General features: G+C 41.3%; 1 protein-coding gene across 1 annotated transcript in view; it reads right to left on the bottom strand.

The window, feature by feature from the left end:
• Window positions 1-4695: 4695 nt before the first annotated feature.
• ccdc93 (coiled-coil domain containing 93) overlaps window positions 4696-15216 on the bottom strand; it is a 32465-nt gene continuing 21944 nt past the window's right edge. Inside the window, exons 14-23 of the mRNA XM_050048324.1 lie at window positions 12771-12844; window positions 12294-12375; window positions 12106-12180; window positions 11873-11944; window positions 10988-11096; window positions 10800-10882; window positions 9665-9702; window positions 9232-9316; window positions 8817-8930; window positions 4696-5554 (exon numbers count right to left, since the gene is read on the bottom strand). Coding sequence (XP_049904281.1) covers window positions 5498-5554; window positions 8817-8930; window positions 9232-9316; window positions 9665-9702; window positions 10800-10882; window positions 10988-11096; window positions 11873-11944; window positions 12106-12180; window positions 12294-12375; window positions 12771-12844 — 789 coding nt within the window. The 3' untranslated portion in view covers window positions 4696-5497. The remainder of the gene's footprint in view (window positions 5555-8816; window positions 8931-9231; window positions 9317-9664; window positions 9703-10799; window positions 10883-10987; window positions 11097-11872; window positions 11945-12105; window positions 12181-12293; window positions 12376-12770; window positions 12845-15216) is intronic.

The raw sequence follows: 15216 nt of genomic DNA, 5'->3' as shown, positions 1-15216 counted from the left end.
ACGTCAAAATCCGGTGCTTGGGCAGTGACTTTTGCATCAGAAACCAACGAAAAAAGGTGTTCTTTAACATCAGCATGATACGCGGCTGGTCGTCATTAGCCTATAGTTTAATGGTGCCCAGCGGCATCAAGGGGAAACGCGGTGGGACCAATGGCGATTTTGAGGGGTGGCCTGGGGTGGCCAGGGCCACCCCTGAAAACTCATTGGCCACCCCAGATCTGATAGGTAGTTGGTCAAGTCCGTCAACAAAAGAAACAAGAGAAATGCTGCCAGTCAATGATGACAGGTAATCAGCTGATTTAGGGCCAGTTTTACATTTTTAACTAACACAGTAATGGTCGTACTGAGGCTGCGAGAGCTGATTTCTGCTCAGCGGACGTTTGGCCAATGGCATACAGGTCTGACAGGTGAGCCATCAGCCATGAGATGAGCACGCCGCATCTGCTGCTGCTGCTGCTGCTAATGAAACAGGAGGACGGTCACAGTGACAAAGTCAACTGCAGAACTGCTGGATAAAAACGGCACGCTGAATCAAAGCCAACGTTTCAATTTATGCCTTCATCAGGGTCCTGGACATGAATACTGTCTGGGTTGAAAACCACTTTTTGCACATTTTCATACGGTGCCGTAGCATTGTTTCGACCTCTCATTGTTCCGACCTCTCATTAGTCCGACGACCCGTTGTTCCGATATGTGATTATTACTGTATTTGTGTACCATAGAGGATCAGCAACGCAACAAAAGTAGGCTACTGGTCGAGATACAAGTGTCATAGAGAGGAGAGAATGAAACACCATAACCTCCTGTTATTAACTCTGGGGTCCGGGTTGTGTGGGGAGCTTTCCGCGGTGCTGAACGGCTCCCGGCGGGCGTATTTCGGCCTTGATGGTGCGCCGCGACCTGCTCTGGGTCAGCTGGGAAAGGCTCACGGCTTGTTTGTGTTTATGTGTTTGCCACTTTCTTTTTCATTTTAACCCACACCATGATCTTTTCCCAACCCTAACCAAGTGGTTTTTGTGCCTAAACCTAACCAGACCTTAACCACAGGTCATCATGATGATTTCGGAACAACGGGACTTCGGAACAATGGGCTGTCGGAAAAATGGGCAGACCCCTTTTCGTACATCATAAGGCATCCTATATAATGACATTATTCAGTTATCAGGCCTTCACCTGTGTCACCTGTATTGTTACCTATGTTTGCTTTACTAATTTAGGCCCCATCTTGTGGTTAAATAAAAACACACCTGGCAAAGAACAAACCAAAAAAATCAGATTCCAGTATCTCCAACAAATTATATCTAAGCTAAATAATACCATGAACTAAGCATGTAAAGAACAACAAATATTCCTTTTTTCCTTACAAGCTTATTTTATCTTTTGCTTACAGATAAACTTGTTAATAAGGCCTATCTTTAAGTATTAAGCTTTGATTTGAATTTTTTGGTTTGTTCTGTTGCCTGGATTGCTGTGTTTTTATGTAACCACAAGATGGCGCCTCAATTAGTAGCGCAAACACAGGTAACAATACAGGTGACACAGATGATGAGCTGATGACTGATTAATGTTATTCTATAGGATGAGTTACGAGCAGTTGAATATTGCTACCCTAATCTAACTTGTGAAGAGATGAGGACTTTAATCCACTATAAGGAAATGGCTCTTAGAATATTTGTACCCTATCCTGAACATAATTACAGATTAAAAATCGACATGTTAAAATAACCAGATTCCTGAGGACTGTGATAGGTGGAAATGGAATTAAAAAAAAGACTCTTTTTTCAAATATTTTTTTTACCTGCATAGACACCTTTATTTGACAGTTATGAGACAGGAAATCACGGGAGAGAGAGGGGATGTGACATGCAGCAAAGGTCCTCCGGCCAGGATTCGAACCGGGGTTGGCTGCGTACGTGGCATTATACTTCGCTATGCCATGGCCACCCCACACTAGCTTTGTGTCCCATCTTGGCCACCCCAGTAAAAATGTCCCGGATATGCCACTGGGCGGGACAAGGACAAAAGTTATGCCGGCGAAAGTCCAAGAGAGGCGGAAGGGGTAGTGGATGGGTCCAACAAACACCAACGTTCACCCAACGTTCTAAAGCCAAACCCTGTTCTTTTTTTCTAAACCTGACCACTTCCTTTTGTTGCCTAAACTTAACCATGTGCTTTTGTCCAAAAAAACCACTGACATTCACCATAAAGAGCGGTGTTTGTGTCCTGTAAGATTCTGAAGCCAAACCCTGTTCTTTTTTCCAAACCACGCACTTTTGTTGCCTAAACCTAACCACGTTTTTGTTGCCTAAAGCCAACCATGTGTTGGTCGTTGAAGGAAAAAAAAACATCAATTTGCGGTGTTGTAGCGACGTAGTGCGTTTATTTTGAAAGAGACTGTATGTAAACCTTAAATCTGTGAAAACGGAAGTGTATCTTGAAAAGGGAGAACTTGACACGGTGTCCCAGAACGTCAACAACGTGTGGACATGGAAAGTCCATAATCAAAACGTCAATAGGTCTATGTGACGAGATCGGAGCGAGAATGTGTTGGTAAAGTCTGTTTCTGCTGCAGTGATTTGGAAACTTAATGTTTTACAACTGTCCATCATGAGTCTGACAATTGTAGAGGAGTGCAACTCTGACTCTAAGGAGGACCATCTGATACAGTGGCAGGCTCCAGAGCAGCTACTTAATGGATCTTGTTTTGTCAATAGATGATGGTGCTTGTAGTTAACAAGCTTTTTTGTTTTCACCACTTCATGTTTACACTGAAGCCTTGAGACCTGTTCCATGAAGCATGCTAATAAATTGGCAAGGAGGGCGCGCAATTCCTTGTCTCCCCAGCTGCTCATCTTCAGGTGTTTCCCTCTTGCTACTAGCTGCTCATTCCTGCTATCAGCGGTTTCCTGTTGGTCCACCGCCAGTGGGTTGCACGTGCAACATCATCATCAGCTCCTCCCACAAGTCATCAACAGCCAGGTAGCCTACTAGACTCACCTACCTGTAGTCCAGACCTGTCTCCCACTGAACATGTGTGGAGCATTATGAAGCACAAAATACAGCAATGGAGACCTCGTACTGTTGAGCTGCTTAAGTCGTAAATCAAGCAAAAATGGGAAAGAATTTCATTTTCAAAACTTCAACAATTATTGTCCCCAGTTCCAAAACACAGTGTTGTTAATATGTGATACAGTGGGAAACATGTCTCTGTCACAACATTTCTGTAGCGTGCTGCAGGCATCAAATTAAGAACGAGTGTAAAAACAAAAAAAATGAAACACAATTAAGTTTATGAGTTTGAACATTAAATATCATGTCTTTGGACTGGCAGAAAGCAGAGTTAAAAGCTGAGCCACTTATTTCATCCCAACTGAATTTTAATGACAGCAAATTAAGACTTTGAGCATGTCTTCAAAAAATAAAATAAATATAATATGGCAGCTGCAGCTTAATAGCGTATTAATAGGTAATGTGAAGTGATGTTATGTGATGCGTTAATGTGTCTAATATACAGAAAATATAGAAACATTTTTTTTCTTAACGATGTTCATATATTTTAATATAATTCGCTGTATCCCATAAAAGCAGCCTATTGCACCGCGGAAATCTTTGAATATATGAAAAGTATTCATAAATCATTGCATAATGTATCCACGTAGATTAATTTTTTATTAACACCGACAACCCTGCAATTCTGTGGATTTACTCTTTGATGATCCTTTCTGATTAATGCCCAGGGAAAACCACAAAAATGGGTGAAAGTCTTTTCAGAGCCAGAGTCACTTTTCTCACAGCCCAACAAACTGCTGTCCTGCTGATGTGATCAGTATCTCTGATGTTATAAAGAAAACTGCCGCTGCTGAAGAGTCCAAGGGCAATGCATAAAATTTGCTCCGATGATAATGCGAATCCACGATGTGTAATATTTGATATATCTGGGTGACACAGATTGTTAAGATAAATGATAGAGTGTGAGGTGAAATTGTATCTTTCATATAGACACTCCTCAGAGAAGACATCCAAACGGGGTCTAATCACTATCTCCTGACGCAACAGTCCCCGAATAAATTCTGCCTCAACATCCACAACTTCATTCACAAAAGGACATGCAATATTTCTCCTTCCTACTACACGCTCAGCGGGTGATCAGCCCCAGGCTTAGATGAAGCAAACCTGCCAGCCAGCAGGTTTGCTTCACAAAGTATGTTGCCATAGTAACTGACTCAGGGTTACGCTGAACTGGCTTTGTGAAACGAAAAAGTCAGAGTTTCCCTCATCGCAGGCTTAACATACTCAGAGTTTTCACCAGTCCTGCTTTCTGAAATAGGGCCCTGGTGTGAAATTTAAAAACTGTCATGTTGTTGTTGACTCTGCTGGGTTAACCACCATCTTATTCACCATGACTGTGAAATGTTAGATTTTAAGACATTATGGTCATATTTTTTGGCTGGCATACACTTTGCATGATTTTGTTGGACTGGTGAGAATACAGTTCACTGCTGGAACAGATGTTTATTTTGCCACCTTGTACATCTGCAACAGGAGATTTGAAGAGCTTTGATACATAGGATGCTTCCTTTCAAGAGTCATCATATGAGTTTTGACAACAGCCTGGTGACATGTGATAGTGCACTGTGTTTAGTCAGCAGACAGTGTCTGACAGACCACATCTTACCTGAAATGAGTAACAGTGAAGGCATTTCAATTTTTATTCATGAAACAGTAGTTGTTGGATAGTGACAAAGGCAGATCTAAGAATGATGTGAATTCAAACTTAAGAGGCACATAAGAATAGCATTATTGGCAAAGAACTTAATATACAAAGAGCAATATTTAAAGCTGCACTAGGAAACTTCATACATCGAATGTGATGATGGAGTGGGGATAGGTCTCTGTTCTCTGAGAGTGAAAGCTCCACTTTATGATCAACATGAGAACAGGGGGATGTTTTACAGCTAGCACAGCTGCCTAGACAGCTCTAAAAGGTGGAAAGTAAATTTTAGTGAAGTTATCATTAGATCTGACATTTAAGCTCCTTTTGGTTCAGTCCCTAAGTGCAACATTTATCATTCATTCATTAAACACACTGTCATGATTTACAGGATTATTATGGGGCTCCTACATATTGTTCTTTTGAAAATTCAACAATTTTTGAGAGGACAGACTGACTCGATGCTAAGAAAGTGAGGTACAGTCATTTGTGATCACTGTGGTGAAGCTTAAGGTTCAGCCAACATATGTGAAGCACTTAGGAGCCTCTTTTGACTTAATCAATTTAAAGCCAGTTCTGTTTTTCAGTTGGCAGGATTTAGCACATGTAATGAGCACCCTCTCGCAGGGTTTTAGATGCAAGTCATAAAGAAGAATGATGAAACAAAGTCTGGAATGTTAATAAAACTCCATACATTTAAAATTAATCTGTGATCAATTTGTCATCATCATACAGATGACATATTTCCTTTCAATCAACAACAGTTTAGCAACAGTGGTTCCAGGGTTACGAGGCTCCTTTCGCTCTCAGTTTGGACAACAACATTTCATTTTTCCGGCACTCCTGGTGACACACACAAAAAAAAAAAAAAAAAAAAAAAAAAAAAAAAGGAAATTCATCATTACTGTTACATCACCATATGTCATACACAGACTTTTATCTCAGGTCAACAAACCAACAGAAATGAGGCAATGCTTAATTTTTTAAGTAGTGTGATAATAATCACGATACATGTTGGCTGATATCTGCTCACCAATAAATTTTGTGCTCACTCACATTTTCACCAGTGGAGTCAGACTGCTAGACAGTACAGAGAACAGGCAGTGATGTCATGGTGCATTGCATTCTGAGCAGTAAGCTTGTTAGAAAATATCGCAGGTTATGAACTTTCAGAGATGTGCAATAATCCAACTTTGATCTTCTTTTCCCCTCTCTTTATCTCTGCGTCTCTCAGGCAGCAGCAACTTTATCATCAGTGCTCAGGGTTTCAATTATTTAGCTTTTGAGCAGGAAAATCTGTTTAAGTGTGACATAGTTAAATCTCTCCAGTCATAATGTCCAGTAAAAATATTTCTCTCTGCTAATATGTAGGCCTAATAATGTGTCCTAACGGCAGGCAAGTGCCTCTCTGTCCACACTGAATCTTTTAAATATGCACTTCTGTTTTGTCATGTAAACAAACCACTGTACCGGTCAGGCTGTGCGCTCATGGAAACAAACCACACAGGATATCAGCTGCGCGCATGTGACCATACTTCAGATGTAACCACTTAAGAGATAGGTGAATACTTAATGTCTTTCTGTCATTTGTACTTTTTAAACAGAAATATTGTTTTATATTGTGATAATTCCTGGAAATGACATTCAATATAACCACCAGCAAGTAGGCTGTCAGTGATGGTCATTACAGGAAACTTTCAGCTCTGGTTTGTGGGTTTACGGTTCATCTTTAGGTCATAAATTAACACACATTTATGTGCCAGGCGGAGAAAAGTTATGACAGTTTGTAATGCAGAAAACATTTACTATTCCACTGAGTTTTCAAGCTGGATAAGATATAGACTCAACCCTGTTGTCTAATACCAGTCAGGCTCTACTGTAGTTGCTGTGTTCTAGAGTCCTTCAATGCTTTGTGTTGCTCACTACAGCTCACGTCATGATCCTTTTCTCTACAGCAGAGCTAACATTACTCAACACCATTAGCCTACGTTTTGACGATGTGCTATAACATTACCATGCAGGGATTTGCAACCTCAAGAACTACAGCTCCAGTTTTTACCAGTGGCTAAACAATCAAATACTGTTTGGACAAAGTGTTAGATCCTTTTTGTTTAACAGCAAACAGCCACAAAATTGTCATCACAAAACCTAGCAGAATCCAAATAAACAGTAATTTAAGCATGTATAGAGCCAGCATATTTTCACATGTGAATTAAAGGTTTATTAGACCAAACCAGAGTTAAAGATTTTCAGAAGTGTGGAAAGTCAAACCAAGATGACTTCTGTGAGTTTTATTTTGTTTCTGTCAACTTTGAATTAAGTGTGTTTTCTGTTGAAAGAAAATGATTGATTATTTAAAAGGAGTCTGGTGGGTTTGAAGATGGCAATTTTGGGGCTCTTTAACAAAAAGGTCTGGCTCTGTAGGGACCCTTTAATAATGTTGTCAGACACTTAGAATAACAATCTGAGCCAGTCAGAGGCAAAAACAAGTACTTTTAGTGGATGTACACCGACGGTGCAAACATGCCTTGAGTGTTTCCTTAGCATGGTCGCTGCTCTATCTGTATACTGGACCAACTTAAAAAAATGTTCTTCCCATTAGTCACTTAAACACAGAAACATGGGAAAATATAGGCCAGGTTAAAAATACCCTTTAACTCTGGATTCTTAAGTTAATTTGTCCTGCAGACACACAGCAACTCTTCAGCATGGTAGCAAACATTTTGTTTTTCCCCTCGGCGTAAAAGGATGTGACGTTTTGTGGGCGTTTCCATAAATACAGACTGTATCTATGGTAATAATCCAGCTATTTTTGTATGTCCTAATCAGACGTTGCACTAGACTTTTTCGTTGCCGGTCATTTTGACCGACAGGGTCATAAAAATCCGATCATAATCTATTTTTACCGGTCACTTTAATTTTCGTTTTTAAATGATAATAAAGATATTCAAAGACATTTAGTTTTCATTCGTTCATTTTTAATAAATCCAACAAGCAAGTTATAAAGTGTGCATTAATAAGGACATGAACGAAAAGATGAACAGACATCCACACACTCGTGCCATTAGGCTTCGCCCTGGACACACCGGACGGCACTAACGCGTCACTAACGCGTCCGGTGTGTCCAGGGCGTTATGTAGTTATGTCTGTAGGCTCGGTGACACAAAATTAAAATTGTAATGAAATGATTAGGGTATTGAAAAATGTGTTCGGTTATGCACTGTTGTGTTATTTTAAATACCTCAATGCGTGCTGTTGTTTTATTTTGAAAATTGTCCGGATTCTCTCGTCTTTTCTGTGTCCGACTTCCTGTTTGGTACGATCCGCTCTATCCAGCTTGACAGAAGTGCTCGCGGCTCGCGTGAAAAATAGACCAGATGCCGAACTGAAGCGGTGCCTCCGCGGGCACTCCACTCTGCTCAGCGGCTTGTGTGGACAGTCAGATAGGTTAACATGGGCGCCGACTGAAAACTGCCTCCACTGCTGGGCGCCGTGCCTCGGTTCTGCGTCCGGTGTGTCCAGGGCGTTATGTCAACAACGCTACATGAAGCAGATGAATGACTTTTTCCTTTGCAGTGTCAAAAACGGCAGCCACTTAAACCACTGACTGTGCACTCCGTCGCCAAGTGGGCAGGGGTGGTAATTGCAACCGGTCAAAATGACTGACGGCCTTCAGATTTTCCGGTCATTGTTGTAAAAAAACGGTCAATGACCGAGAATATCCGGTTAACGCGACCCCTGGTCCTAATATACAACACTTCTGTTTCAAAGAGTCTGCACCAGTCTACCTACCATATCGCATTGTACTTAAATTGTTAAAATGTTAGAGCGGTGTTGATTCAATGTTATGATTTTGGAGGCTGCAGTTTATATTGTGTTACAATAAGTGTGTCCACCCCATTCAAATCAATAAGCTAACCAATATATATAGAATATATCCTTAAAATATGTTAAGTGATTGGTTGCCCTCTTCTTTTATTATAAAAGGTGTGCTCTTGGAAGTATGAAACAGTGTGACTTTAAACAGCCTCTCATTGTACCTTTTAGTAACCTGTTCTTTCATTCTTCCATATCTAATTAAGCACAGCTAATACTTTTTTCTCACCTCTTTAAAGTCCTTGACAGTTTTGAAGTAAAGCCTCTGCTTGTCCAGCAGCTCCAGGTACTCGTCATTCAGCTGATCTCTCCTCATTTTGTTTTCCTGCTTCTTCTTCTCCATCTGGAAAAGCAGATGAGCAGGAAGCAGGTGTCACACACATGCTGCTGCAGCTTGTAAAAAACTGATGAAAAGACTGTTAGAATTTGGTCTCTAGATGATTCCATTTTATTATGCTAGAACAACTGTTTCATCATGTGACTGCTCGAGTTTCTTGCGCCGTTCCATTCAGCAATGTCACAATGTTCCCACATCTCAGCATTTGACCCGTTGAGTACAGTGACCACAGAAATAATAGCCAATTTATAAAATACATTAAAACCCAAGTAGTACCAAACGGAATTATTCTTTAATAGAGTTGTACCTTGATGCGACTCTGTTTGATTCCCTCCACTATTTGCTCCATCTGTCTAAGGAACTGCTCCTTTGCTGCTGAAGACGACATGGCCCTGGACCATAGCACAGCAGGTTAGAGCTTATTCACTCAACGGAGCTGAGAAACACACTGATGTATTTTATGTGATCGCGTAGCAGAGACAGTCAGTGTATCATATTACAAACATACAGTAGACACCCCAGTATTTTATATTTTGTCTGCATGTATTTTCTTTTCATTTTAACCATGTTAACTTTGAAAAAGCCTCCTGAGGACAGGTTTTGCAAATTAGGGTTTTGCTACAAATGCTAAACACAACACATCTGATTCTTGTGCATAAATGTACAGTTCTAATGCTACTGGGATGTTCATATCAAATAAAACAAAAGAAACTACAGCAGACAAGTGTATTCATACTTACTGCTGGAAGTTGTCGTGAATGGAATTCAGCAGATTGACCTACAGAGATGAGAGAGAGATTCCCTCATAAATATTAAGAACACACATTTGTCTGCAGGTGACTTTCACCTTAAAAGGGGCAATAAGCGGAAATTCATCATTTCAAGATTGAAGGAATTAAAAAATCGTTATGTGAAGAACTAGAGGTGTAATTTCATCTGGAGTATAGCATGACGTCACACACCCTCTCTCTGTGTTGATCTCCAGCCCTTTGTTTACAAGCCGGTCCGGCTGCACGTTCATGTACGTTCATGTGAATCAGTGCCTCCTCTCGGAGCCCTTGGCCCTCCCTCCCTATAAAAGGCTACAGCCAGTGAGCAATGGCAGCACGTATTTTCGAAGCGAAATGGCGGAGAACGGAACGAAACGTTCACCTGAAGACAACCAGGATCCGACATTACCTCTAAAGAAACAACGGTCGTTGGCGAAGGAGTTGTCGGATAAAGAAAGGGACAGAACCCGTATTAACATTGGCCTTGCATTTCCAAGGTGGAGAGCGCTGCGAGAGCTAAAGGGGCTACAATTTGACTCGGAGCTAGCTCTTCTCCTGGACAGGTAACAGTTAAGTAACAACATAAAGTCAAATGTCTGTTTTAATTAATGTTACAGTAATGTTAGGCACATGTTGCTATGTCGATTCAATTAAATTTAATGTTACAATCATAGCATGGGTTAATGTCCGGAGCTTGAGTTATTAGCGGCTCGGTCCCAGCAATGGGTCAGGCGTTACGGTTGTGTTAGGTGAGTAGCCCGGCAGCCCAGCTAACATTTGCAATTAGCATTGTAAAATGTAGCCAGGCTGAAACATCGCTCTCACTCACGGAGAAGAGGAGGAACGTTAGCGTTAGCTCGCGGAGAGCAGAGGTAGAGGGAGAGGGAGGTGTGGCTCATGACACACTTTGTTTTGGTCTACAGGCAGTGCACAACAGCAAACCTAGCGGTGAAACGATTTTGCTTTTTGCCCCTTTAAATTTGTAAACTAGATAGATAGTCAAATAGGTCAGAGTTGTTAAAGTCACAGACAAATCTAGATTTAAAGCCAAATTCAAGCAGAATTTGGGATTATAATGGGAATGACGACTGCTGTGGTGATTTACCTCCTTCTCCAGATAAACTTTCTTGTCGTCTAACGTGTTATACAGTGTGAAGAACTGCTTGGTCTCTTTATGTGTTGCAGAAACTGGAGGGCACAACAAGAATTAGCAGAGATTTAATGTCTTTGTTTTGGCTTTTTGCAGACATTGATCACAACCCTGGTTAGACCAGATATTAAGGAGGAACCCACCTTGGCTGTAGAGTTCAATAAATCTCTTCTGGTACTGGGTCAGCTCAGCCCGGCTCGGCACCTCGTCAATCTTCCTCTGCAGGATGGCAATCTCGCGGTTCCTACGAGCCTGAACAGAGTGAAGTCCTGAGTGATCTCCATGTTCAGGCCCCACAGGGGAGCCTTGTCACCAGAACAGGGCAAAATAACTGTGAAACCATTTAATTCTGAATGTCTATGTATTGTCTTGTGAAGGAGTTTCATGCCTTGGTCAATATATGATTTATCCAAAAATCTTTTTAGTAATTTGACATCATGTCAGGGGCTCTAATACTCCTTTTCCACCAAAATTAGCATGTGGATGTGGTCTTTTTCAAACATGTAAAAACAGGATCAACCCCTTTCCCATTGCCAGTAGACTAGTATGTCTTTCAGTATTTTTTTTTTTTAACTGGTGTGTCACGATCAACGTCATGGACAGGCCAAAGAACAGGTTAGTAAACAGTAGAAAGCAGCATGGAGACCAGTGAAAATGTTATGGTTGTTTCTTCTTTTTATATATTTATTACTTATTTAGTCTCTATTTCAAACTCTGTGCGGACTCATTTGGAACAATGTTTGAGTGCTGCTTTGGCAGAGATGGATGGTATTTTGTGGTGGCCTCTCATAGCATCTCGTCGGTAAATGGGGTAAAATTAGTGTGTTCACTCAGGTGTTGTATGTCCGTCACAGATAATATTTGACGGAATTACTTCCATCTCTCAAGGACACTGAAATCTTCCAAGATATGTAAACCAGCATGTCTTGTTCTTATCTGTAGTCTGTTATCTGCTGCCGTGACCTCGTTACCAACAGAAATCACTCCAGTTCCATCTAATCTGGTGTAATGTTATGTTAAGTAGTTACCATGAGCAGACGGATCTTCAGTAGTTTCTCTCTGTCTGTGTTGTACTGTTTGTCTATCAGCTGGTTCCTCTCCTACGAAAAGAAAAAGAAAGGAAGAGAAAGTTAAATTATTACAAAACCAAGGGGAAGCTACACTCTTTAAGAATCTGTACATGTTTTAATTTGTATAAGACAAATGCTAAAATACAAGATGCATTAGTGAATGTAGAACAGAATTCTAACCAGATACGAACCTTCTCCTCCTCTGTATTTTGTCCTGATGCTGTCTTAAGTTCCTCAATGTTCTGCTGCAGACGGGCCATCTCTTCCTGGACTCACATTTAACAGAAAATTAGTACCCATTTACTGTAAAGCAGGATTTCAAAACTCATTGGATGTAGATTTCCGGTCTGTTTATGTGTGTGTGTGTTGATGTACTCACTCTGCAGTGTGTGCGGAACTCTTGCTCCTGCTGCTTCAGGTTCTCATTCATTGTCACCAGAGCCCTCAGCTTCTCCAGCAAGCTGTTCAACAGAGCAAAACATAATTAGATGGACTGTCCCATTAATCAAAGATCAGAGGTTTCTTCCCTGAAATGGCCTGTGTGTACAGCCAATATTGCTCAAGTGTCCGTAAGCAAGATGGTCAACATCTCAGAGGGCACAGCACTTGGCCTGATGGACTGTATAACTGAATGATGTAAAATTATTTTATAACACTGAGAGCTCAATGATTCTTTGAACTCTTAAACTGCAGAGATTCCAGGTTCTTAAACAATTCTAAAGACAAGCAGGCAGCTGTTGGGGATGGAGGAGGAAATATACCCTGAGGACTGACACTAATCACAGAGGGAGATCCACTGTGTCATGAGGATTAAATGACACAAAGAAGTCAGAGATAATTAGCCTCCACCACTCACCTGCTGTCAGCCTGCTCCTCCACCTCATCTAAAGACTTCAGCTCTTTCGCCAGTTTCTCCGACTGCTCTGTAGCCTGGGTAGACACACAAATGCTTTTGTTTGACAAAAAAACCCTCCAAAAAACTGGTAAACAGACCACCTGCACTTGTATAGCGCCTTTCTAGTCTTTGGACCACTTAAGGGGCTGTAACACAACATGTCACATTCACCCATACACACACAAATTCATACACTGGTCACTCGCACACTGATGGAAGAGCCATTAGGAGCATTTTGAGGTTCAGTATCCTGCTCAAGGATACTTCAACATGTGGACTGGAGGAGCTGGGGATTGACTGCTGATATTCTGAATAGTGGACAACCCGCTCTGCTCGTCCTTCACATTCAGTTATAAATAGTTCCATGTGTCTGCCAATATAATACAGATGATAACAAATATGAAACTGTCTCGTGGGCTTCAGATATTTTAAGATGGGATCAACCTTTAGGTCTCCCTTAGGAGAAATACAGTTTCTCACATAAGTGACTACACCCCTCCCATTTTTGGAAATGTTTTATTATATCTTGTCATGGGACAACACTATAGAAATGACACTTTGATATAACTTAAAGTAGTCAGTGTACAGCTTGTATAGTAGTATAGATTTACCTTCCTCTGAAAATTATTCAAAACACAGCCATCAACATCTAAACAGCTGGCAAGATAAGTGAGTACACCCCACAGTGAACATGTCCAAATTGTGCCTAAAGTGTCAATATTTTGTGTGCCAACCATTATTATCTAGCACTGCCTTAACCCTTTTGGGCATGGAATTCACCAGAGCTCACAGGGTTGCTTCAGGAATCCTCTCCCACTCCTCCATGATGACATCATGGAGCAGATGATGTGAAGACACCTTGCGCTCCTCCACCTTCAGCTTGAGGATGCCCCACAGGTGCACAGGTGAGTTTAGGGCTGGATACATACTTGGCCAGTCCATCACCTTTACCTTCAGCTTCCTCAGCAAGGCAGTTGTCATCTTCTAGGTGTGTTTTGGGTCATTATCATGTTGGAAAACTGCATTGCAGCCCAGTTTCTGAAGAGGGGCGATCATGCTCTGCTTGGAATTCATATTTCCCTAAATGAACCAAGCTCCCAAGAGCCAGCAGCACTCATGCAGCCCCAAACCATGATGCTGCCACCACTATACTTGACTGTAGGCAAGGGACAGTTGTCTTGGTGCTCTTTCAGCATGTGTGGCACCTTGGTGAAGAGCACCAAGTACTGAGGTACTTACCGAACCATGATTTTTTTGGTACCGTTACACCCCTACTATTTATTTGTCTAAAGGTTTGTATCCAAAAGGACTTTTCCTTAGGAAAGTACCGAAGAGTATCGAAAAGTATCGAAATTCATATTGGTATTGGTACCGAAACAAAGATTTTGGTATCGTGACAACACTAGTCTATAGTGGCATGGATGCAGGTCCCCCCAAAAAATTCCATTCAGCCCAAAAAGCATTTTCCCCATAGACCACTATTATGAAAGAGACATCTGTAAAACTGCTGACATGACCCCTAAAACCACAAACAAGGTCAATGGTAAGTGTTTCTATTATGTTTTTTTTTAAAAAATTTTTTTATCCAATACGGTTTTATATGTTAAACGTTCCTGGAGCCAAGAAAATGGATTTAAAAATCTGTGACATCCTGCTAATGTAAAGTCTATGCGCTGGGTGGGGACCTGAGGGCAGGGCCAGTAGGAGAAACACTACTGCACAGATTCAGTGGGCCACCCACCGCAGATGTAAACCCAGAAGCTAAAAACTTTTTTTGGCGTATGCATCCAGTGAGCAACTCTATTGGAATGAACAGGCGCCACCTTGGAATCTAGTATCTAAGTATTATTACACATCTATGCATGGATGTGATACCATGTATCAGGCACGGCACTAGGATTTCAGTTTTGGATGGGCCTTAAATTACAAACGTTAGTACATCACTGTTTGACTTCATAATAATGACTGACTGATATACTGCCATATTACCTGTGCTTGCTTTAGACAGATTTTAATTGCTTGATGCTCCTTAAATATTTGATTGCATTTAATGACGTTTCAGTGCATAGGACGGACCTACCCACGATTGCTCTCCTTGGTTCTGACCAAAGAAGAGCGCTAGGCGGCGCTGGGGGGAGCTTGGAGGTGCTTCATCACCCCCAAAGAAGCCCATAGCACCCCCAAGACATGCACAAACAAAATTTCATTTTTTCACTGTCACTGAATAAAATTGTTTTTGTTCAATTGTGTGACATTATCTGGTGGTAATATTATTAATGTATCATCGGGTGCCCGATAATACATCATTTATGGTAGGTCCTGCCCGAGCGCAGCACCCCTTGCCTTTGACGTTTGAAGACATACCTGAGGAACAGCAGTGGCGATACACGCAACAGTAACCTGGCAT

The sequence above is a fragment of the Epinephelus moara genome, chromosome 7, assembly GCF_006386435.1.
Source record: "Epinephelus moara isolate mb chromosome 7, YSFRI_EMoa_1.0, whole genome shotgun sequence".
Taxonomy (NCBI): domain Eukaryota; kingdom Metazoa; phylum Chordata; class Actinopteri; order Perciformes; family Serranidae; genus Epinephelus; species Epinephelus moara.
The sequence above is the reverse complement of the archived record's forward strand: the minus strand, read 5'-3'. Positions and strand labels throughout refer to the sequence as shown.